Genomic DNA, 23,951 nt, shown 5'->3' on the forward strand with positions numbered 1-23,951 from the left:
GCTGACTGCTTCTTTCTTCGGCAGAGGTGAACTTAGGTAGTGCGCTGAATTCGTGGGTCATCTTTAGGATCTCTTGACAGCATGTAACATAAGCATTGCGAATTGAGAGTACACTGTTGTCTTGTCATATTTTACAGGGAGTGCCTGTCCTCTTACTGACAAGAGGCAAGTGTGTACAACTAAAAGTGGAAGCGATAACTACCTAAAAAGAAGGTGCTGCCTGACGATTACTGAGCTGACTGTGTTGCATGCAATGTGGATGGCGAGAGAGCACATGGGGGTTTACTCTGACTGCATAGGTTTAAAGAAGGTTGTAGTTTGCAACGGAGGCAAGGAGACGACAGTATTGCTTCTTCTAGTGTGGCCGACATGATGGAAGACAGATGTTGTAGTGGACATGCGAATGCTTCTGCATCTGAAGCTTGTACCATGGAAGGTTAGTATAAAGAAGGTTAAAGGACCTACCATATTTACCCGCATAATGATCGCACCCCTGAATTTCGTCGTCAAAATTCGATATTTTTTTATTTCCCGTGTAATGATCGCACCCCGAACTTGCCGCAGCAATATGTCGTGTGCCAAGTCTAGCTAATAATGATCGTGCTTACCATCTGTCGAATGCTACGCGAACGACTCTTTAAGACAAACCAGGCAGTCTGCATGCACCAAACATTCTTAAGCAGATGCCCCATTTCATTCCTTTCGTCACTTTCCACACTTCCATGACAAAAAAAAGCTACAACCAAACTTGCCTTTATTATGTGTAGGCCTTATAATGGTCGTGGTCAACAACAACAAAAGGCGCCTTTCGATTCTTCTCGTCTGCACTCGTGGGCACGAAACAAATCGCGAGTGGAAACGATAGTAGCCATGCTTACACTGATACGTTAGAAGTGTACCCTATTCATACGCCGTTGCTTGTAATGCAGCTAAGATATTCGCCCACCCTTAGCTGAAACATACTGTATTAGGATAGTAGTGAAGACAAATGCCGCAGTTTCCGCAGCATGCCCGCCATGTGTTTCTATGTCACTGGCAGCTAAGCGCGCCCATCTGTTTCCATCCCCTCAAAGTGGACATGGCTACGTTATTGCCGTAAACTTGCCGATATTAACAATATTATTCATTACTGATACGGAAAAAACTGTTTCAATGCACGTAATGTACTCATGAGAAGAAAAAAAATCGCTCGGCGCGTTCAGCTTGCTCCGCCGGCTGCCATCTTTGTTTTGGTGTCCCGCACTACATACAACGGCAGCTGCCTATTTGTTAACCTGTAGTCATCTCGCAGCAAACGCAGAATGAAAAAAAAAAAAAAACCTTTCTTTTTTTTTCGCTGGAAATTTAACCTGCGTAAAGATCACACCCCTGGATTTGCGTCAATTTTTTTTTTTTTACAAAGAAGTGCAATCATTATGCGAGTAAATACGGTATACTTCTTAGTTTACAAATTAACTATTGAGTTATATCATATGCCTTCGTCTTCACGGGATGCACTTGCTTTTTTGACGATTAAGAACTATCAAGCAAAATGAAGTTGTCTTTGATTACGGTTGTCCTCAAGTTTATAATATTGTCACAAAGACAACTAAGACGGGCTCGCCGAAACAGAACAGTCTTTTTTAATGATGGCCGACTATGCCAAAAACATGGCGCACAACTGCGCCCTTTGTCGTCTTCTCTCTGGTGATTGGTGCCTGCAGTGGGCAGCTGACTTCTGGCGATCGGGATTCGTAGTGAGTAGCTTACTTCGCGTCATTACTCCCCACGAGAAAAGAGACCGCCCCATTCGCTGGTTCAAGGGAGTAAAGGGTGACAGAGGGTGTGAGAATTATCAGATGGTCACTTCTTTGCGGGCACAGTATGGTTTGATCCATACTACGTGGACAATCTCGGCTCGTGGCCATCGTTGGCTCAAGCTTATAGTAGTACTCTGAGGGACGACCTCGTAGTTCACATCGCTGAGTCGCCTGACGATCTTGTGCAGGCCAAAGTATCTGCGCAGTAATTTTTCCAACAGTCCCTGACGACGGATGGGTGTATGCACCCAAATGTAGTCGCCGGGTTCGTACTGGATGTTCCTTCGGCCACTGTTGTAATGGCGGGAGTCAGTACTCTGCCGGAGATGGATACCGTTGCGAGCAAGCTGTCGAGCTTCTTCTGCCTGCTGGATGATGTCTTCAGCATTGTTGCTTCTTGTTTCGTTGTCTACCGGGAGCATGGCATCTAAAGGTGTTGTTATGCAGCGCACATAAACCTGTTTAAATGGTGTGAATCGGGTGGTTTCCTGAACAGCCGTATTGCATGCGAATGTCATGTATGGTATGGTAGAATTTGGTCTCATAACTTGTTCTCTATGTCAACGTACATTGAGATCATACTGGCGATAGTTTTAACGAGGGGCTCCATAAGGCTATTTGTGGGTGATAGGCCATAGTTTTCCGATGATTGGTGTGGGTCAGTGTGACGTTCTCCTGGATTAAGTCAGCAGTAAATGCAGTCCCTCGATCGGTTACTGAGACGTAAGGGGCTCCGTGGCAAAATATAATGTCAAGGATAAAGAACATGGTGACTGCTGCGCAGGTTCCGCGGGGTACAGCTTCTGTTTCTGTGTGCCGCATTAGGTAGTCCATTGTGAGAACTATCCATTTGTTGCCTGCCGACGAAGTAGAGAATGGACCGAGAAGATCCATTTTAGCCTGTTGAAACTGTGCTGGAGGAGGGTCCAGGGGTTGCAGAAGACCAGCAGGTTCCAAAGGTGGAACCTTGTGCCGCTGACAATCAGGGCAGCATCTCACGTAGCACTGAACAGACGAGAACAGCGGTGGCCAGCAATACTTCTGGCGTATGTGCACAGGCGTCCTGGCGAAGCCTAAGTGTCCGGCACATGGGTCGTCATGACACACTTGCAACATTTCTTCATGCAGTGAAACTTGGACGACGAGAAGGAACGTTTCTTGGTTGTTTTTGAACTTCTTTTTCTAGAGGATGTTGCTGCGGAGACAGCAAGAAGTCAGTCCTCATGACATCAGTCGTGGGACAACAACGTGGGCTCCCTGGAGGTATGGGATGAGGGGACACAATGTACTGTCTGCATGTTGGAGGCCGGCCATCTCAACAGTGTCTACTACACCAAGAAAAGGGAAGTCTTGCTCTAACTCACATGGCTTCAAAGATATAGGTGCATGTGAGAAGCAGTCGGCGTCGTGGTGCTTCTGTCCGTACTGATAAACCACTGTGACATCTTACTCCTGAAAGCTGAGGCTCCAACGAGTGAGGCTGCCTGAAGGGTCCCTAAGATTTGCAAGCCAGCACAGTGAGTGGTGGTCACTTACTACTCAAAAAGTTCGGCCGTACAGGTAGGGTCGGAACTTGCCGATGGCCCAAGCAACGGCGAGACACCCCTTTTCAGTCGTGGAATAGTTGACCTCCGTCATTGCCATACAGCGGCTTGCGTAGGCTACTACTCGTTCAGCACCATCTTGCACTGGACGAGTACGGCACCAAGCCCCATGTTGCTGGCGTCTGGGTGGATTTCTGTGTCAGCCTTGTCATCGAAATGCGCGAGTATGGGGGCTGTTTGCAGTCGCTTCCGCAATTCTGTAAAAGCTACTTGTTGCCCGTCCGTCCACTCGAAGGGTGCATCTTGGCGTGTTTATTTCATTAACGGTTCAGTGATCCATGAAAATCCTTCGACACAATTACGGTAGTGAGCACAGTGACCTAAGAAGCATTAAACTGCCTTCTTGTCAGTTGGACACAGGAACTTTGACGGCAGCTAGCTTCTTGGGGTCTGGCTGAACACAGCGGGGGCTGAATGAATGAATGTGTGGTTTTTACTACATGTCAGAGAAACTTGAGCGCCTGAAAGCCAAAATGACATCTCCCATGCTTGATAGTCAGTTAGTTAACTGCTCGGCTAGTTGGTGATCTTGCATAATAAAAAGATTTTGCACCAAAAACAGCACACACAAGACGACAACACCACAGGCGCTTGGTGTCGTCGTCTTTCTTGTGTGTGTTGTTTTTGGCGCAAAATCTTTTTAGTTTGATAGTCAGATTTGCTTAGCTGATTGCGATGAGTATGTGCTTGAGTCATTCTATATGTTCATAAACATTCTTGAAAACATCATGTCATCGAAGTAGATTACGCATGTCTGCCATTTTAGTCTAGAGAGAACAGTGTCCATCATCCGCTGAATTGTGGCAGGTGAGGAACACAGGCCGAATGGGAGGACCTTAAATTCAAACAATCCATCAAACATCACGAATGCTGTTTTATTTTTCGATCATTCTCATCTACTTCGATCTGCCAGTACCCTGACGTAAGATCCAAAGAGGTGAAAAATTGGTGTGGCGTAGGCGGTCCAGAGTGTCATTGATCCATGGCAGGGGATAAACATCGCGTTTGGTGACGCGGTTAAGCCGTCGATAGTCTACACAGCAGCGCATTGTCCTTCTTTTGCACTAATACAACGGGGGACGCCTATGGACTTATGGATGGCTGATTCACATCATATTGATCATGTCTTGAACCTAGCGCTTTACCACCTCCCTTTCCGTAAGCGAAACGCAATACGGATGTTGATGAATGAGGGATGCTGACTCGTCCATAGGAATGCGATGTCTTGTAATGGAGGTGCAGTATACTTTAGACTCGGTAGAGAAGCAGGCAGAGAAGTCATTGACAAGGTCAAGTAGTTGCTGTTTCTGTCCTTCCGATAAGCCGGATTTAATCTGAATGCGATCGCTCAGGTTGACCACTTCCGATGAATTAGGCGAAGCAGTTCCGAGCAAGGCAACATACGTGAGGGCAGCAATTTCATGGAGGAAAGCGACAGCTGTGCCTTGCGGTAAGTGCTGACATTCATTGCTGAAGTTGGTCAGCAGGACTGATGAGTGTCCATTCCGAAGCTAGATGAGGCCCCGTGCAATGAAGATGTTCCGTTCAAGCACTAACGAAATGTTTGCCTCAGCATTGCCCTCATAGCCATCGAATGTGTTGCACATTACCAGAGTCAGTAGGCTGCTTCTTGGCGGTAGTTATGCTGTCATCGATGATACGCAAGATGTTTTCAGTGTGATTCTCATTGCCAGCATTGCTTGCTATGGCTTTTCATTTCATTTCATTTATTTTTCCCTTAAAGGCCCAAAGGCATTACATAAGGGGGGAGCAAAATCAAGGTCAAAGAGAAAGAATAAATTGACAAAAGAGAACAATAATAAAAAAAAGAGTATGTAACAGTTAAATGTTCTTGTCACGCGTATACAATGCAAAGTAAAATTCACGAGACTGAAACACGAGAGAAAAAAAAATATAGATATATATATGAAACACTCAATTAATACACGAGAGAAATAGTGAAAAAGGCATCACACGGAAAACAAGCAAAAATAAAAAATAATCAGCTGTTCAGAGTGCCGAATTGAATATGACAGGAACCTTTTGCCCTCATGAAAAATGGTCATTTAGTTTATCCCGGAATGATTTGCGGTTAGTGCATGATGCGATGGTATTTGGCAGGCCATTCCATAGTGCTATCGCTATCGTTTGCCGTAGAGAATGTCATACTCGATTTTTCCAGGTTAATTATGGCTATATTTGCCTGTAGAAAGTCCGTGCCAAGTATCAAGTCCTTCGAGCAACTGGGCAGAATAACGAAAACCTTGACGTGCTTAAATCCACGAATATTTACTTGAGTAGTGCGTCTGCCCATGGAAATTAGTAGATGATCTCCAGAAGCACCAATTTGCAACCCAGTCCACTGTGTAAAAACTTTCTTTAACTTTGACGCAAGCTCTCTGCTCATAACCGAGCTGTCCGCATCAGTGTCAATTAAAGCAGTGAGTTCTTCGTTGTCTATGGTAACCAGTGTGTCCGACGTTACAACTTATTGTTGATCGCCGGAATGCGCCTGAACGTCTGTTCGTTGTCATCTTGATGGAGGATATTCGATGTGCTCGGCATCAGCGGCCTTACCTCTGGAGGTCACTTGACTAAGTTTTCTGTGTTTGTAGGGCTGGGCAAAAGACTCCTACGAGCGTCTCGAGTAAACACGGGGCTGGGAGATCGGTATCGAGCTGGAAATGAAGAACAGGGCTCGTGCCTTTGCTGCTCGAATGAATAATCTTGACATGAGATGAAGCTCTCTATCTCCACAGGGTGCTCACCAGGTCGTGGATGAGGAGCACCTGGAGGGAACCCACGGAGACCCACGAGCTGATAGGGACACATCCTGTAGATGTGGCCAGCCTCTCCACCATGAAAGCATAGGGGCCTGAGGTCAGGTACTTGCCAGATGTCGCTTTTCCGGGGCCTCGACTCCTCGATGGACGGTGTACTGCAATGCCTGCATGCTACTTCTATTTGTTTGGTGGGGCACATGATGTTTGAGGGGCCATACAGCGACGGTCGTCATACCGCATCTGCATAAGTCATTCGCACTGGCTCCCGCCGTTGTGGTACCTCGTACAGTTCAGGAGCTTGGATGACTTGCATAACCTCCTCGTGCACTATCTCTGCCACAGAAATTCATGCTGTCACCGTGTCAGTTACCTGCAATTTTTGAAGCTCTTCTCGTACCACAGCTCTGATCAATTCCCGCAGGTCCTCAAGGTGGTTTCCCGAAGACATGGCAGGATGGCTGTTTGAAAGTTCCATCCCGTTGTGGTCGTATTGTCTGGCACACTGTCGAAGGGCCCTTTCCATTGCTGTTCCTTCAGCAAGGAAGTCCGCAAGTGTAGTGGGCTGATTTCAAATAAGCCCAACAAAGATCTCTTGCTCCACACCTCACATCAGATATCGGACCTTCTTGTCTTCGGCCAGTGAGGCATCCGCACTTCTGAAGAGCTGAGCGATGTCTTCAGCATACGTGGTGACGCTCTCGTTCGGGGCTTGGAATCTTGCCTGTATTGCCAACTCCACTCTCTCCTTCCTGTCCGTGTTGTAGTATGTGGTGTGCTCAGTTGCTGTCGAAATTCTTCCCACGAAGACAATGCCGCTTCGTGTTTATGGAACCATGTCCTCACAGAGTGTTGCAGCGCGAAGTATGTGTTGCACAGCTTGCGCTCTTCATTCCATTCATTGCATTCGGCAACCCACTCGAAATGGTCTAGCCAACCTTCCACGTCTTCAGTAGCATCTTCGTGGAATGCAATCAGCGTCTGTGGGCTCAGGTTCATCGTCCGGATATGCTAGGGCAAGAGAATGTGCTCAGGTTGGAGCCCTTGCAGACGGCTGCTGATATGTACATGTACAGGGGTAATATCTCCCAGACTACTCACAGGAGACGTGTCAGGGGTATGCTGCATCTCTGGCAATGGTAGCATGTACCCCACACCTCCACCTGTAAAATGTCACGAAGATAACTAAGACGGGCTCGCCGAAACAGAACAGCCTTCTTTAATGAAGGTCAACACCCCAAAAACGTGGCGCACAACTGCACTCTTCGTCGTTTTCTCTCTGGCGATCGGCACTCGTAGTGGGCAGCTTACTTCGCATCAGTATATAAGTCATGATAAGATGTAAAAAAAATTATGATTTTTCTTGATTTGTGAATCTGTTCACTACACCTTTTAATGAAAATTCTGTCCACCAAGCCACCTGCGCAAGCAGTATTCACTGAGCTAGCATAACTTTGATGGCGCGGTATATATTTGTTTAAAGGGCCCCTCACCAGGTGTGGCCATTTTGAGCTGATAAGCGCAGTACATACAATGCGCGCTAACGATCGTGTCTGCTAAGTATTTCATTGCTACACGCCGCGGAAAGAGCCGAAATTTCAAAGCAAACGCCGGGTGCCCTTCTCCTTTCGGGTGCCGTGCTCCCAGTCAGGGAGGTGACGTATATGCGCAAGTGTACTTATGTACCAGGGGCGTAGCCAGGGGGGGGGGGGGAGCGCCTATGGGGCTTCAGCCCCCTCCGAAATTTTTTCGTGCTGTCCATGCACCGCCAACCCAAGCAATCCCCGGTGCAGGAAATCATTCTGAATTTTTTCTAGAACGTCTTTTTCACACTCGAAAAGACATTGCAGCACGAACCTTGTGAACTCGGGCTGGATTTCGCGGCAGCACTCATGCACCGGGAGCCACATGACGCAAGGATCCACAACCGAGCACAAAGTTTCAAGGGCGTTTTGATGGCGAACGGGCTCGCCACGGCATCTTGCGGAGGTCGCGGAATCTACGCAGCGCACGGATGTCAATTCCGAAATTTATGGGTATAAAGTTCTCATAAACTTTTGATGTGAAAGGTGCATTGACATTTCCAAAGTTGTGCTTTAGATTTTTAATTGCGGAACTTTGTGGGTTTGATGTTACTATAAATATTCGATGCCAAAGGTGCATTGACTTTAGAATTCTAAAGTCTTACATCGGACCATACAACGAGACAAGCCAAATCAACACACCATCAGACAAGTTGACAAAACTAGCAGCGAGGCCGGATGAGATGAAGCGTTGTGGTGGTTCATTTGTGCCGTCATGACACATAAAAAATATCAACTTTTTTTTTCACCTACGCCAAAGCACCCGTGTCAAGACACTAAAGGCAGCCAAGGTAACTACGTTCTTATTTATTTTTTCTACTTCGACTTTTATTCTCGAGGACACATTGAGCCTCTTCAATTTTTTTGTCCTTGCTACCCTACCCACGGGCTGCCAGATGCAGCCAGAGCGCATGCGTTTTTCTCGTGTTGCTCCGACCATCGCACGGCACACTTCGGTGCGCGTTTGCTTTTCTCTGGCCGAGTGTATTTTTGCCTGGCAGAGTTTTGGGCACTTTCTGGCCAGCAGACGAGAAAAAGAAACTATCGTCGCTCGCCGCCATCACTGTGGGGACTCGACTAACTGCACCGCGTTCGCTTGAGCGCAACCTCTCCGGAACGTCTTGTCTCGCCAGTGTAGGATACCGAGCAGTATGCGTATAGTTCTCGGTGAACCAAGCGTCTCACGTTTTCTTCGATATTCTTTCGGTAACTACATTAGGTGCCCAAAGTAGGCATTCGATTGTGGCCAACATACTTCGCGCTTTTTCATTTCGGTGGCCCGGCCCCCCACACACACAAACACAAAAAAAAAAAAGGATAGACACGTTGTGGCGCAGCGAATTGTCGTGTGGTGAAAGTTCGATTTTGGTACATCTTCTTTTGCGGACAGTAATGGGGCGCGGGACGCTTCAGTTGCCGGATAGTCTTATTATATAGTATTGCGATAGCAATTATATGGACACTCCAGGCGCATTCCTGCCATCACCGTCGCCCTCGTGTTTCGTATAAAGTACAAGTGCGATAACATCGTGACAGCGCCGCATGCTGTATGTGCGAGTGAAAGTGTAGGGAGGGGGATGGGGGGCTGGAATGGGTAAGACGAAGATGGTGGCTTAGCCTTGTGTGTGCAAAAGAGAAAAGTGGGGAGCAAGCGGGCCGCCTGCCGTCGCGCACGATACATTGGGGGGAGTGGATGGAATGGGGGTGGGATCTAGGATTCTGTGAATCTCTGATTGCGCAACATGTTTATTTGCCTTGTTTGACGCATTGTATACCGTGACTTTTTTTAGATACGTAGATTTATTGGAGACGTATACGTATATTTAAATATCTTGTTGTGGGGTTTTGTGTATACGTGCAGTGAACTTTGTTTCCAGTGACACTTTCTTGCCTTTTATCAAGCTGTATCTTCGCATTTGTATATTCCCTTGTATCTTCGCATTTCTAATGTACGAAGGCGAGTAAAATGAAAGTGAGCCAACCCACCCCGCGCAATAATTGTTCGGTCCATTATTTGCGAGGCATGCACGTGACACAGAGGCATCTCTCTATTAAAAAAGTGACACCTAGCTGTGAATATCAAGGTTGTTTAATGCTCTTATACACTGGGTTGAACATGGTTGTGCGACATAATGGACGCTCTAGAAGTTGAGCAGCGTGGTGCCTTGAGGTTTCTGAGAGCTGAAGGTATTTCCCAAAAAGAAATTAGCCGCCGTATAGCTGCCGTGAACGTTGAACATTACATTTCATTGGCCACTGTGAAGCATTCGAGCAAACAGTTCAAAGAAGGACATGAAAATTGCAAAGACGATCCAAGGCCGGGCCAAAGCCATCGTGCAATCACCCCTAACAAAATTGCAAAGGTTGATGGGCTGATGAGACAAGAATGGACGATAAGCATCGATGAACTGGCAGAGCGTGTGAACATCAGTCACGGTTCGGTTCACGCCATAATTCATGAACATCTCGGTTATCCGCTCTTGTGTGCGCAATGGTTGCCCAAGATTTTGAACTACTGCCAGAAGACGGAGAAGTTCAGCGCTGCCTTGACTCATCTGATCCGGTATCACAATAAGGGTGACAACTTCTTGTCTCCAATTGTGATCGGAGACGAACCATGGTTCCACTTCTATGAGCCTGAAACACGACAGCAAAGCTTACAGTGGAAACATTCGAATTCGCCACCCCCAAGAAAGGAAAGGCCTTCATTTCCGCCGGAAAGGAGTAGTTTACTTTCTTTTTCGATCGTCAGGGGCCATTACTGATAGAATTTGCTAAATCTTGGGAGGCTGTCAATTTCTTTCGTTATTGTAAAACGCCTGATGGGCTGGTGTCACAAACAAGCAAGAATGAACTACGCGATAAATTGACGAATGGGGTCATCTTGTTCCACGACAATGCCGTCCCCACGTCGCTTATGCGGTTTATACAAAACTGGCAATGTTCAAGTGGCAAACGCTGCAACATCTGCCATGCAGCCCAGACCTGTCACCTTGCGACTTCCACTTTTTGGAGCATTTGAAAAAACAACTCAAGCGAACCAGATTCATGTCGGACGATGACGTGAAAGAGTCAGTTGCAGACTTTTTGAAGCAGCAACCCAAGGAATTTAATGAGACGGGAATCACGCGACTCGTTAGACAACGGGACAAATGTCTAAACGATTATGGAGACTACTTTTAAATCAAGTACCCCGTTTGTCATATATTCACATTGGCTCACTTTCATTTGACTCGCCCTCGTATATTTTGCAGAACTCCTGCTTTTTATACGTGCTCTCTGTTGCGACTATAATTTCAGTGCAATTACTCACGATACACGACCGGTGACAGCTGCTCCTGCGTAACACATTGGAACAGATGCCAGCGTCATTGATATTTTCCACTGGCCGTTGCATACGTATATGAATGTAAACACGGTTCTTGAATGACAAAGTTTCATTAATACATTTGTCCTCAACTTGATAATTTCATGGCCTTTACACTTTTTCACATGATCGGCATGCACTGCTTTGTGGTTACGAACTGATATAGTTCTAATGTTCATGTGATATTTTATTTACATATTAAATAGAGAAAAAAACATGGAAGCATTGATATTGGTTATTTTGGGCACAATTTTTGCCACATACAAGTATATTCTCTTATGAAAAAATACATATTTTACTTGTTTTGACAGTGCGTAGCGTTTAAGAATCCGTTTGCAGCATCTTTAGCAATAACAATGCAGTTATTATTCATATGTTTGATCCCCAGACAAATTATTTAGGAGGAAGCTGTAGCTCGCGCGCAACTCCGACGCGGCCTATTCAAATACATGTAAAAGGCACAAACGCTTTTCTGGGATAACCCCCGGATCGCTTTTAATTAAATTTGTTGCATTTGAGAGAGAAAGTTAAATTCTAGTGCCTGTTGGAAGCAGAATTTCGATTTAGGGCCTGAACATTGTTTAAATATATTTAAAAACTCGAAAGTTCAAAAAAATAAAAATATAGAAGCACGATGTTTACAAACTAATAGCTCTGCATCAAGCATACATGTCACTGTTCAGTAAACAGCATCTATTATAACAGTCAAAGCGGACAAATTTGGCGTGTCGATTTGTATCTTACGTGAATTGGTTAAGTTGTGTACAAGAATACAGCGAAAGCCGTATTTCCATAATGTTAAATTTCTTGAGATTCACGTGTAACATAGAAATCTTGCCCGCTGTAGATGTACTATTAGGTACAACTGTGATATAATTTTTCATTGCTGAGTTACATAGTTTTAAGCTTGATAGTTTAGATTTCTGAAAATTTGAGATTTTGGTGAATATTTAATAAAGCATTGACAACCTAAATGAAGAATGAAACCAACAGTCACTAGAATTTAAGTTTTTCTTTTAAATGCAGCAAATCTCGTCAAATTTGGTGCATTGGTTGCCGAGAAAAATGAATTCTCCTTCTACATGTATTCAGATACGAGCAGAAGAGCTAAACCTTCCTCTTGAGGAGACCGAGTTGCAATGTGAGCACCCCCCGAATGAAATTTCTGGCCACGCCACTGCTATGTACATGTATATGTTGTGATGTCACTCTAGTGAGACGTGACTTTTAGACTTATTCAAGGCAACATCTGTTATGTGTGTAATCTGCTGCTTCAATAGAAGAATGAAAGTTTAGAAAAATAATAAAACAAACAAACCTAATGTCTGCATGTTCTTGTTTCATACCGTAGTACGAGATATGTACTTCTGTTTCGTATGCTTGTTCCCATAGTGTTCAGTCACGTGCCCAGACAACGAAACTATGTCATTTTCTACGGTGTTCCAGCATGCGATCATGCTCTGTGGTCTGCTTGTGTATGCTTAAGTGTTCGTGCAGCACTGACTTATACCACTAGTCAGGTGTTTCTGTGCACAGTGCGCAAAATTGTGTGCTGCGCTAAACAAGACAAACGCCACAGCTTGCACGCAACACTCTCAGCGGAAGTATGCCATGCAACAAGAAAGGGGGGGAAAAAGAAAGGAAGGCTGGGCCTGTGACGTACACGTCATGCAATCCTCGAGCTCTGGTATGGGAGAACGCAGGGAAGAAATTTCACTTGCGGAGGCTAGATGGAGCAAGTGGACAGAGTGCTATGTTGGCGGTGATGCTCGCCTTCTGAAATAAAGGTTCCTGGCACTGAACTATTTCTTGCAATATGGGGGGGGGGGGGGGGTACTGCGCATAAACACACGAACAGAAGTAGAAGTGGACAAGACATGCACAGGACTGCACGCGTCCAGTCCACTTCTACTTCTGTTGTCCGAGTGCTTATAGGGCAGTGCTGCCTGTATTACAAGATGAACTTCCATCAACTAGCCCAACTTGCTGCTCTGCTGAAATATTTCTATCTCTGCTATTAATGAACCAAATTGAAAAATTATTGTGATAGAATGCTCCCTAAAGGGCACGTAACAGCTTCCAGTGTATAGCCAACATTTTCTACATGGCCTAATGAGGGGCACTTTAAGAACATGGCAGCAGGAAGTTTCTCTGCACATTTATGTCCCACTTCCTGCATTTCAGGAAGTCAACTGCCTGCATGTTCACTTGGCCCTATGGGTTGCCACAAGACAACAAAGTCAAAACAACAGCAGGTATTTAATGTGCAAGATCTCAGTGAAACTGATAGTCATCCCCTGTAACTGCGGTGTAAATGTACCAAAGACATCCCTACTGCATGCTATTATCACTATACCATGTTTGTAAAATGGTACACAATTTAAACGGTGTCGAAGTGGTGCTCTAACCTGTTCCTCGGGCATGTGAAAAATATGCGTTATTACCATGACATTGGCTGACCTTAATCTACGCTGGGACTCATTCCTGGGGAGAGGTTGTGCATGAAGTGCAAGATGTAGCCTCTAAATTACGCCGAAAGCTACAAGCTCTAAGGTGCTCTTCAGGAAAATGACGCTCACTCTGATCTGAGTGACCCGGAAATGGCAGATGAAGACGTAAATGAGACACTGGCTGCCATAGGAATGATTCCAATAAAAAAAAAAAAAGGCTGTACAAACTACAGGTGTTTCAAGTGGCAAAGACTATATGTTGGTAATGGCAGTAAAAAGTGCAACCTCTAGGAAGTGGAAAAACTGGGCACACAACCTAATTTCTACTGCATCTGTTGTACCTGCACAAATCAGGAACATGGCTGTGAAGCAGCAGCTTGTAGTACTAGTCCACAGCCTTCAATGCCCTTCTGAAACCTCGTGCCAACCAACCACACTATTTCCAAGTTGGCAGCAACATGAAAACACAATGCAGCGCACGAGCTTTCCACCCGCACAGCCACTGCATCTTTTGGTTGCCCCATAGAAGTGCACAGCACAGTGAAGAGAACTTACAGGCTGGCACCCACGGATGCGGTGGACGCTCAACATAAACAAATTTTTCTTGCCTAAAACAGGAATTACTTCCAATTAAACTTTCATAAATAAATCTCTTTGGTGCACCCTTTAAAATGAATGCAACCATGAATTTTTACTTGGAGCAAATCACCAATCTATATGTGCCTGAACATGAGGCATTTTGCCCATTTTGCAATGTTTGCACCTGTTCCACTTTGAAACTACTTGCCCATCAACTTCAATACTTTTTTGGCACATTTACTGCTAACTACCCAGCCCCGTAATGCAGTTGTATAGTGTCTGTAAAACTCATACAATTTTGTAAAAATTGTCCAATTGGCACAGAATTTCAGTATTACTACACCACAGAGAATATTCTGAGACAAAGTAAAGCTGCCAATGATTGAAATAGGAAAGCGCAATTCCTTTTTTAGCAAACAGCAGCTTTTTAATGCGCTCTGTGTACTATTGCATTTTTGTGGGTTTTTTTTCGCAACCTAGGTTTCGACCACCACGGCAACATTCAAATAGCTGCAAGAGACTGAAAAAAAAATTTTTTTTCTTGCAGATATTGTTTACGAAGTCAAATAGTGCAACAAAACAATTGACCAGAATATTTTGGCATAGAATCCGAGGGTTGAGTGCAATGTCTGGGATGTTTGGCATAGGGTGACACATTTACAAACACGACTGTTGTCCCCACCAATCTGGCAGCTTAATATGAGTGCAGTGAACGAGAGGGCAATGCCTAATGAGGAGCCCTGACTGCTTGCTAAAGTTTGTTTGAACCAAGTGGCAAGAAACCCTCATGAGGGCAACAGTGCCCACCTGTGCAGACAGGTAACATTGCAAATGTTTAGGATGACAACAGCTTGACGACACCACCACTCTCTCACTGCCATCCCATCACTAAGGCTGCTATAATTACATATGCCAAGGTAAAAAAAAAAAAAAAGACTCACGGCAGAAAAGCAAGTCCTAATGCTGCCAAACAAGCATTAAAAAATATGAACCAAGTAATGTAACTGGGCATCCTAAAGAGTACTTAACAGCTTTCCCTTTGCAATGTTAACAAGACGAATATTGTTATTAAGATACCTTGTTTTCTAAGTCATGATCGGTCCACTTATATAAGGTACAGCCTGAAAAAAATTATTTTTATTCCCTATAGTTCCACCAAAGAGGCTGTGCGCAAGTGCTTACATAACCGCTGGTGTTAGACAAGCAATAATTATGGGATAGAAAATGCTGCACCGTAAACACACCTTGGCGTCCTTTAAGTGCAGGGCCAACTGAAGAATGTAGGTGACATTTCGACCTGCCGGATACTTCATCAAGAAGCTCAGGCACTTCGCATAGTCCGAGTTCAGCACTGGAATGGAACAGACATACTGCCAGTTAGTCGTGAGGCATACGAGTGCTTATGTGCCTGCGCTTCAGGCATACCAGCTGTAAGCATGCATACGCATGACCACTGGATCAAAGCACAAAGGGTGCGTGCAGCCTGTTGCATGGAGCTGGGGGGTCAGGAAGGGATGTTTACAGTTCCAGTGGTAGACTGTGCAGAAGGGATGGGAGGAGATTATCAACAGTCAAGGAAACTGCGAAAGGGTGCATCTTTTTTGCTTGTTCCACTGTGGCAGTCACACCAAATGCTTTAGCGTCTTTCAGCTACGGAGAGAAAAGCAAGCAGACAGCAGATGTTCAGCTGTGGCAGTCACACCAAATCCTTTAGTGTATTTCATCTATGGAAGGAAAAGCAAACAGACAGCAGCGCTGCAGTGGCAATATGCCAAGAAACTGCCGCAGCTTAACCCTTTATTGACAAGTGTTGCCTACAGACAACATAGCAAAAAAAAAAAAAAAATTCTTGCCGAGTTTTAGCATTGAGAACAAAGTTTCTGGCTAAATGTCTTTGGCCAACACTGAATGATAGGCAGCAAGCATCATATGTTGGTTTCGAGCAGAAACACAGGATGAAGAAGTTTGGCATGTTATTGCTTTCTTTTGAAAGCACTGTCAAAGGAGACAGATCAATGCAAGATCTCCGGCTGCAGTGGTGGCACACACATGATGTAAAGCAAATGAAATGAACACCTATGGTTCACATATGACGACAGCTGCCTATAAAAATTCCACATGAAGCCTTAGGTGACTTGGGGTGAAGCCCACTTCCAGTATTCCGCCTGGGGCTTTCCCCCTGTTGCTAAAAAAATTTCTGAAAAAATTTTTTCTTTTGGTTGATTATGCTTATTCTTGGTGTGTTTTGCACATTTAGGTGGAAAAGACACATGTTTTTTATGGGTATCTACATTTGTCGTCCTTAAAGGGTTAATGTGCATGTGAACTAAACAGCCTGTGGGTAGTCCTACCATCTCCAATCCCAATGTCGTTCCATAATTGCCTGTTGTACATATATAAGGTTAATGTGCAACTGACACAAAGAAGCAGCTAATAGTACATCGATAAACTATTCGCTGCTTCTTTATGTCAGTGCAAGCAATCATGTGCTAATGGCCTAAAAAGCATGCAGCTTACTATTATTGTAGTTCTCATGCACTTCACATGCATTACATTATTTCTTTGCAAATGGCGCACACGGTTCTCTTGTTCTCGTACTAAATGAAGGCCCATGAATGCATTTATGAATTTATAGACAAAAATTTATATTGGCCACTTCGATACAGCAGAATAGAGTTAGGAATGGTTTGGCAGCTTATACGCCAGTGGAATGTCTGTTCAATACGTGAATGAGTTCATTTTAAATGGAGAACTTGGTGCTATGTGTGGCATGTCTACACCTGGCGACAACTTTCTGTGGCAGCACAGCCAAGGCTACATGAGCAGAGCCTATGCACATGTGTTACTACACCAAGTCGTCTGACCGTATTGCCCAGGGCATCGGTTTCGATTTCACCAGCGCACTCCATAAAAGCGTGCTGTTTATAACATTGCCATGTGAGCATGCAGTTAATATGCATGATCCATGTGAAATTAGCGTAAAGCTTAATCAAATGAGTATAACAATCATGGGAAGGATACATATATATATATATATATATATATATATATATATATATATATATATATATATAGTCGATCCCGGATATATCGAACTCGAAGGAGATTGCGAAATAGTTCGATATATCGATAATTCGAAATATAAAATATGCATGTCAAAAGCTTCACTAACAACTCCACACATCTCAAGGCAGTTTCCCGATGTCGTGACTAACGGGAACTTACCGATCTGTGCCTCCAAGGCGCATAAAAAAACAATAACACAGCGCGATGACCAGAGCACTTTATTCTGGAAGACAAAAATCTGTCACCTTTGCTTGCTTTTACTTCTGCACCATCAAGTTTGTTAAGCTGTCCTCAAGCTTGTTGACAGTGTCCAAATGAGAAAGGCCAGCTCCTTCCATTGTGCCACAACAGCGGCGAATGACGCTGAAAGCTGATGCAAGTTCAGCTGCAGTGCTTGGTGGTTGGTCCTCTTTGTCGGAACCTTCGCTGCTGCTCGAGTCTGTGTCCTCGTCACCCATGATGTCAGCCACAATCTCCGCATCAGCGCGATCCGCTACAGCTTGCACGCCGTCGTCAGCGCTGATGAAATCGCGGGCTGTAACGCTGCCTGGGATGGTGCCTGGGAATGCCAAGAGCTCGCGAAATTCGCTGTCCAGGCATCCAGCGTCATCGTCTTCACTGTCAAGACATCCGTCACCTGCAGCTCCCACAAAGCCTGCTTTGCAGAAGCAGTTCACAATTGTGCTTTTCTTCACGCCGTTCCAAGCACCAGCCAGCATTTGAATGACTCCGAGGAGGTCCACCTTGAGTTCGATTCCTAATCGAAGGTTGATTAGAAGCCTCTGCACCAGTCGTCGTCTGTACCCAACCTTAAACGCTTTCACAATGCCTTGGTCGAGAGGCTGAAGTTTTGCCGTTGTGTTTGGCGGCAGAAACTTGAGGGTGATCTGCTTTACTGGGCAGACGACATGATGGGCCAAACAATTGTCAAGAAAGAGACAAACTTTGCGGCCAGACTTCTCCAGTTCGGCATCCCACGCCTACAGCCACTCAACAAAAAAATAGCGTGTCATCCAAGCTTTTTTATTGGATGCGTATCGAACCGGGAGGCCTTTCGCGTTCTTAAAGCAGTGTGGCGACCTGCTCTTTCCGATAACAAACGGCCGTAGTTTGCATGACCCATCCATATTTGCAGCAAGCAAAATCGATATGCGCACTTTGCTGTTCTTTCCACCATGGCATGCAGTGCCTTTCAGATGCAGAGTCTAGTTTGGCAGCATTTGCCAAAACAGTGCCGTCTCATCTGCGTTGAATATTTGCGATGGCGAAAAGTGGTAGGAAATATTTGGCCACTTTTCGGACAACCACTTCTCTATGTGACTTGTGCTAGTCGCCTCGCTTTCGCCCGAAAGGGTCTTTCCGACGATGCTGTAGCGACTCTTAAATTGCTGCTGACAACCAGTGCCACCAGTGAAGCTTTCTTCTCCAAAGGCCACAGCGAAACCATTTGACCTTCTCCATGAGCATTGGGCCGTCAACAGGTATGTTCTTGGACTCGTGTCTCCAAAAACGAGGCGTACAATGCCTTCTCGACCTTGTCAAAGGTTTCGGGATGCACACACGACACGCTCCAGGGCGACTGGACTGTACTGCCTTCAGCTTAACATCGGCTTTGTTCTTGAGGATCGTATGGAATTCCGAACGCCGCAGCGACCGACAACTTTTTCTCGCCAGCCTCCACCCGTCGAATGGTGTCTGCCTTTGTTGAAAAATCCAAATTCTTGAGTTCTTTCGTGGCCATGGCTCTGGAACACGTACCAAAAGCAGAAAGGAAAACGCACTGCACCACACGAGTCTCAAAACTTCGCGTTGGCCTCGTGAATAAAAGGAAGAAAGTGAATCGAAAGACGCACCGCTCCGCATCTCCGCGCTACCACAAGCCCGAGCTGCATTGACCTCGTTCGTTTCGCAGCGCCAGTGGTGTCAGCCAACCAAAACACAGGAAACAGGCACCTGCGGTCAGCGTGGTTTCTCCCTCCCACTTCCCTTTCACACCCAATCGCACTCCAAGTGCTCCTCGTCACATGCCTTTTACCCACATGCCCCTTTCTCAGAGTGCAGGGCGGCGCGCATGAGATGGCGGGAACATCGCGAGAGCTTCGTGAGAAGCGCACTTGCAGGGATGGGATGCAATGGGAGAAGTGTACTTGCAGGGGTGGGGTATGATGGGAGAAGCGCACTTGCCGGGGCGCAGCTCAGCATGGAGTTCGATACATCTATATGCCAGTGCACGGGAGTTCTATATACGCGAACAATAGCGCTATACTTCTGCATGGGATTCTGAAGGGGATTTTTCAACTGTTCGATATAGGCAATAATTCGATATATCCGGGATCGACTGTATATATAATTTATAATAGTTGTGCAATTTGTGAGCAATTATAAAATTTAGGGCTTTGGCAACGAAGTACTCAATGTTCAGTTGACTTCGTCTGCAAAAGACAATATGTATGTCATTTTTCGATAACACCTTTGATTATGCGCTTTGCTGGTGTTATATATATTATATGTATGTATGTATATATATATATATATATATATATACTTATATATATGTATGTATATGTATATACAGACTTGCAATGCAGCGCAACAACATGCCACACTATGTTTCACTGCAAAGGACTATCAGTAAGCCCCTCTATGAAAACACTTTTATTTCCAAAGGCTTTCAGCACATTTCGCTGTGGGCAAAATATAAGACCACCAGTACACTTTCATCATCATCATCAGCCTAGTTACGCCCACTGCAGGGCAAAGGCCTCTCCCATACTTCTCCAACTACCCCGGTCATGTACTAATTGTGGACATGCTGTCCCTGCAAACGTCTTAATGTCATCCGCCCACCTAACTTTCTGCCGCCCCCTGCTACGCTTCCCTTCCCTTGGAATCCAGTCCGTAACCCTTAATGACCATCGGTTATCTTCCCTCCTCATTACATGTCCGGCGCATGCTCATTTCTTTTTATTGATTTCAACTAAGATGTCATTTATCCGCGTTTGTTCCCTCACCCAATCTGCTCTTTTCTTATCCCTTAACGTTACACCCATCATTCTTCTTTCCATAGCTCGTTGCGTCGTCCTCAATTTCAGCAGAACCCCTTTCATAAGCCTCCAGGTTTCTGCCCCATATGTGAGTACTGGTAACACACAGCTGTTATACACTTTCCTTTTCAGCGATAGTGGCAACCTGCTGTTCATGATTTGAGAATGCCTGCCAAACCAGCCCATTCTTATTCTTCTGGTTATTTCAGTCTCATGATCCGGATCCGTGGTCACTACCTGCCCTAAGTAGATGTATTCCCTTACCACTTCCAGTGCCTCGCTAGCTATCGTAAACTGCTGTTCTCTTCCGAGACTTAAACATTACTTTAGTTTTCTGCAGATTAATTTTCAGACCCACCCTTCTGCTTTGCCTCTCCAGGTCAGTGAGCATGCATTGCAATTGGTCTCCTGAGTTACTAAGCAAGGCAATATCACCAGCGAATCGCAAGTTGCTAAGGTATTCTCCATCAACTTTTATCCCCAATTCTTCCCACTCCAGGTCTCTGAACACCTCCTGTAAACATGCTGTGAATAGCATTGGAGAGATCGTGTCTCCCTGTCTGACGCCTTTCTTTATTGGGATTTTGTTGCTTTCTTTGTGGAGGACTATGGTGGCTGTGGAGCCGCTATAGATATCTTCCAGTATTTTTACATATGGCTCATCTACACCCTGATTTTGTAATGCCTCCATGACTGCTGAGGTTTCGACTAAATCAAACGCTTTCTCGTAATCAATGAAAGCTATATATAAGGGTTGGTTATATTCTGCACATTTCTCTATCACTTGATTGATAGTGTGAATATGGTCTACTGTTGAGTAGCCTTTACAGAATCCTGCCTGGTCCTTTGGTTGACAGAAGTCTAAGGTGTTCCCAATTCTATTTGCGATTACCTTAGTAAATACTTTGTAGGCAACGGACAGTAAGCTGATCGGTCTATAATTTTTCAAGTCTTTGGTTGGTTGGTTGGTTAGTTGGGGTTTAATGGCACAAAGGCAACTAAGGCCATGCTGCGCCAGTCACAAGACAAAAGGAAACGAAAGGTTAAAGCAGGCAAACCTGCATTGCATTATAGTTCGCGTAAATAACCAGTTGTCTCTAAAAAGTGGAATAGGTTAGTAAATGGCACTAGTGGGTCATCTGCCAGTAATAGGGCAGGGTTTAAAGGCATATTTAAATTATATAGGTTGTGTAAAAGCTTCCGCCGCTGTGTTTCAAACTGTGGACATTTTATAAGGATATGTATTACTGCAAGAGGTTGATTGCATTTTTCGCAAGTCGGCGGGTTTTCTTTACGGAGGAGAAAGTTGTGTGTTAAATGTGTGTGTCCGATCTGAAGTCGACACAGGATAACCTCATAGAACCGTTGCTGGTGAGTGCATGACTTCCACTCACCAATTACGGGTTTAGCAAGATGTAGCTTGTTGCTTAAGCAATGGTCCCATTTCTGTTGCCATTTGGACGTCGAGGCCTTCCTAATAGCCGTGATACTATCCCAATATGGAAGCGCCATGTCTGTTATGTATTTGTGCACTGCCATTGATGCACACCTATCCGCTGCTTCATTTCCTGGTATACCGACATGGCTTGGTACTCAGCAAAACCTAATTGACCGGCCGTATTTGTTTAATGTTATCATGTTTAAAATGTCCCCTATCAGGGGTTCACATTCGGATTTCGCGTGTAGAGCCTTCAGAGTGCTTAATGAATCGGTGTATATTACCGTGTTTTCGTGTTTGTCAGCGATGCTCTTTTAACTACAGTCCATATTGCGTATACTTCGGCTGTGTAGACAGAGGCATGTTGTGGTAATCGAATACTTGTTTCCCAATTTTCCGTTACGGCCCCCACACCCACGTGATCTTTTGTTTTCGAGCCATCAGTGTAATATTGCATGTTATTTTGATATTTGTCCTGAAGTGCACGGAATTCTTGTATAATGTGTTCGTGTGGGATGTCTCTTTTCTTTAGATGTGTTAACGTCCAATCACATAAGTGTGTGAAATCGTACCACGGGGCCAACCGTTGTGGTTTCTTGGCAACCTGGAGGACTTCGTGGGGAATGTCATAGTCCCGACAGTATTACTCATTCCGCAGGACAAGTGGCCTAATCGTGTTCGGTTTATTTGTGTAGTGTAAGCGTGTGTTGCATTGTGTGAGGATGTTGTAGCATATGTGTTGTGGTGAAGACTGAATTCTGAGTACGTAGGAAAAAGTGAGGAATGCTCTGCGCTGCTGTAAGGAGGGTTCATTACACTCGACGTATAAACTTGGAATAGGTGAAGTTCGGTAGGCACCACTTGCCAGTCGCAGTCCAAGGTTATGTACCGGATCAAGTCGTCGGATGTAGGACTGTCTGGCTGAGCCGTAAACCACGGAGCCGTAGTCTAAAAGGCTACGCACAAGAGACCGGTAAACACGTAAAAGGCACGTTCGGTCGGAACCCCAGTGCTTATGAGACAAAGTTTTAAGGATATTTAGAGCTTTATTTGCTTTAATCTTTAGTGCTTTTATGCGAGTTAGGAAGTTAAGTTTGGTGTCAAAGGTTACTCCTAAAAACTTATGGTCTTGTTTCACCGGCAGTATGGTGTCGTTCAGCTTTAGGACTGGATCGTTGTGTAGCCCTCGTTTCTGAGAGAACAAAACAGTAACTGTTTTCTGTGTGGAGAAGCGGAAGCCATTTTTGTTAGCCCATTGCGTAAGTTTATTTATTGTCATTTGAAGCTGTCTCACAGGATGGCAAATTTGAGGCACAGCAAGCCACTTGGAGATCATCTACGTAAACAGAGTGCATAAGAGACGGTGGTATAATCTTATTAACTGAGTTCATTTTCACTATAAACAGTGTCGTGCTGAGAACACAGCCTTGCGGAACGCCATTTTCCTGAGTAAATGTATGAGAATGTACTGTACCCAGATGTACCTGAAATGTTCTGTTAGACATAAAATCAGCTAGGCAATTTAGCATTTTACCACGGATGCCGAGGTCAGCCAGGTCTCTTAAGATTCCACATCTCCATGTGGTATCATAGGCTTTTTCTAAATCGAAGAAAACTGCAAGACAGTGTTGTTTGTGTAAAAATGCATACCGAATTTCATGTTCTAGACGGACAAGATGGTCAGTGGTTGAACAACCCTTTTTATATCCACACTGATGGGAGTCAATAAGGTTTTTTTATTCTAAAATAAATGAAAGTCTTATATTGATTATGCTTTCATATGATTTTGCCAAACAGCTTGTGAGGGCGATAGGTCTGTAGTTGCTTGCTGATGTGGGGGATTTATCGGCTGTTAGAAATGGAACTACTATTGCCTTTTTCCATTCTTCCGGCATTATGCCAGATTCCCAGATTAAGTTAAAAATTTAAGGAGAGCGTTTACAGATGCTTGAGATAGATGAGCCAGCATGGCGTAGTGAATACGGTCGTGACCTGGCGCTGTGTTTTTCCCTGCAGAAAGAACTCTGTTTATTTTTTGTTGTGTGAGGGGGGAATTGTACAGTTCATTTGATGCGCCAGTAGTGGGCAGCTTCTGTTTTTCAGCAGACTGTTTGTATTGTAAAAATTCCTTTGTATAATTCCCTGAACTGGATACATTGCGGAAATGTTCTCCAAGTATATCTGTCTGTTCTTGTATTGTTGTTTGTGTGCCTGGACTTGTAAGTAACGGTATTGTGTAAG

General features: G+C 44.9%; 1 protein-coding gene across 1 annotated transcript in view; it reads right to left on the reverse strand.

Annotated features, from left to right (window-relative positions):
- The window catches only part of LOC142582166 (TBC1 domain family member 5-like), a 134,234-nt gene that overhangs the window by 21,016 nt on the left and 89,267 nt on the right, over positions 1–23,951 (reverse strand). Inside the window, exon 13 of the mRNA XM_075691560.1 lies at positions 15,407–15,513. Coding sequence (XP_075547675.1) covers positions 15,407–15,513 — 107 coding nt within the window. The remainder of the gene's footprint in view (positions 1–15,406; positions 15,514–23,951) is intronic.

The sequence above is a fragment of the Dermacentor variabilis genome, chromosome 5 (assembly GCF_050947875.1).
Source record: "Dermacentor variabilis isolate Ectoservices chromosome 5, ASM5094787v1, whole genome shotgun sequence".
Lineage (NCBI taxonomy): Eukaryota > Metazoa > Arthropoda > Arachnida > Ixodida > Ixodidae > Dermacentor > Dermacentor variabilis.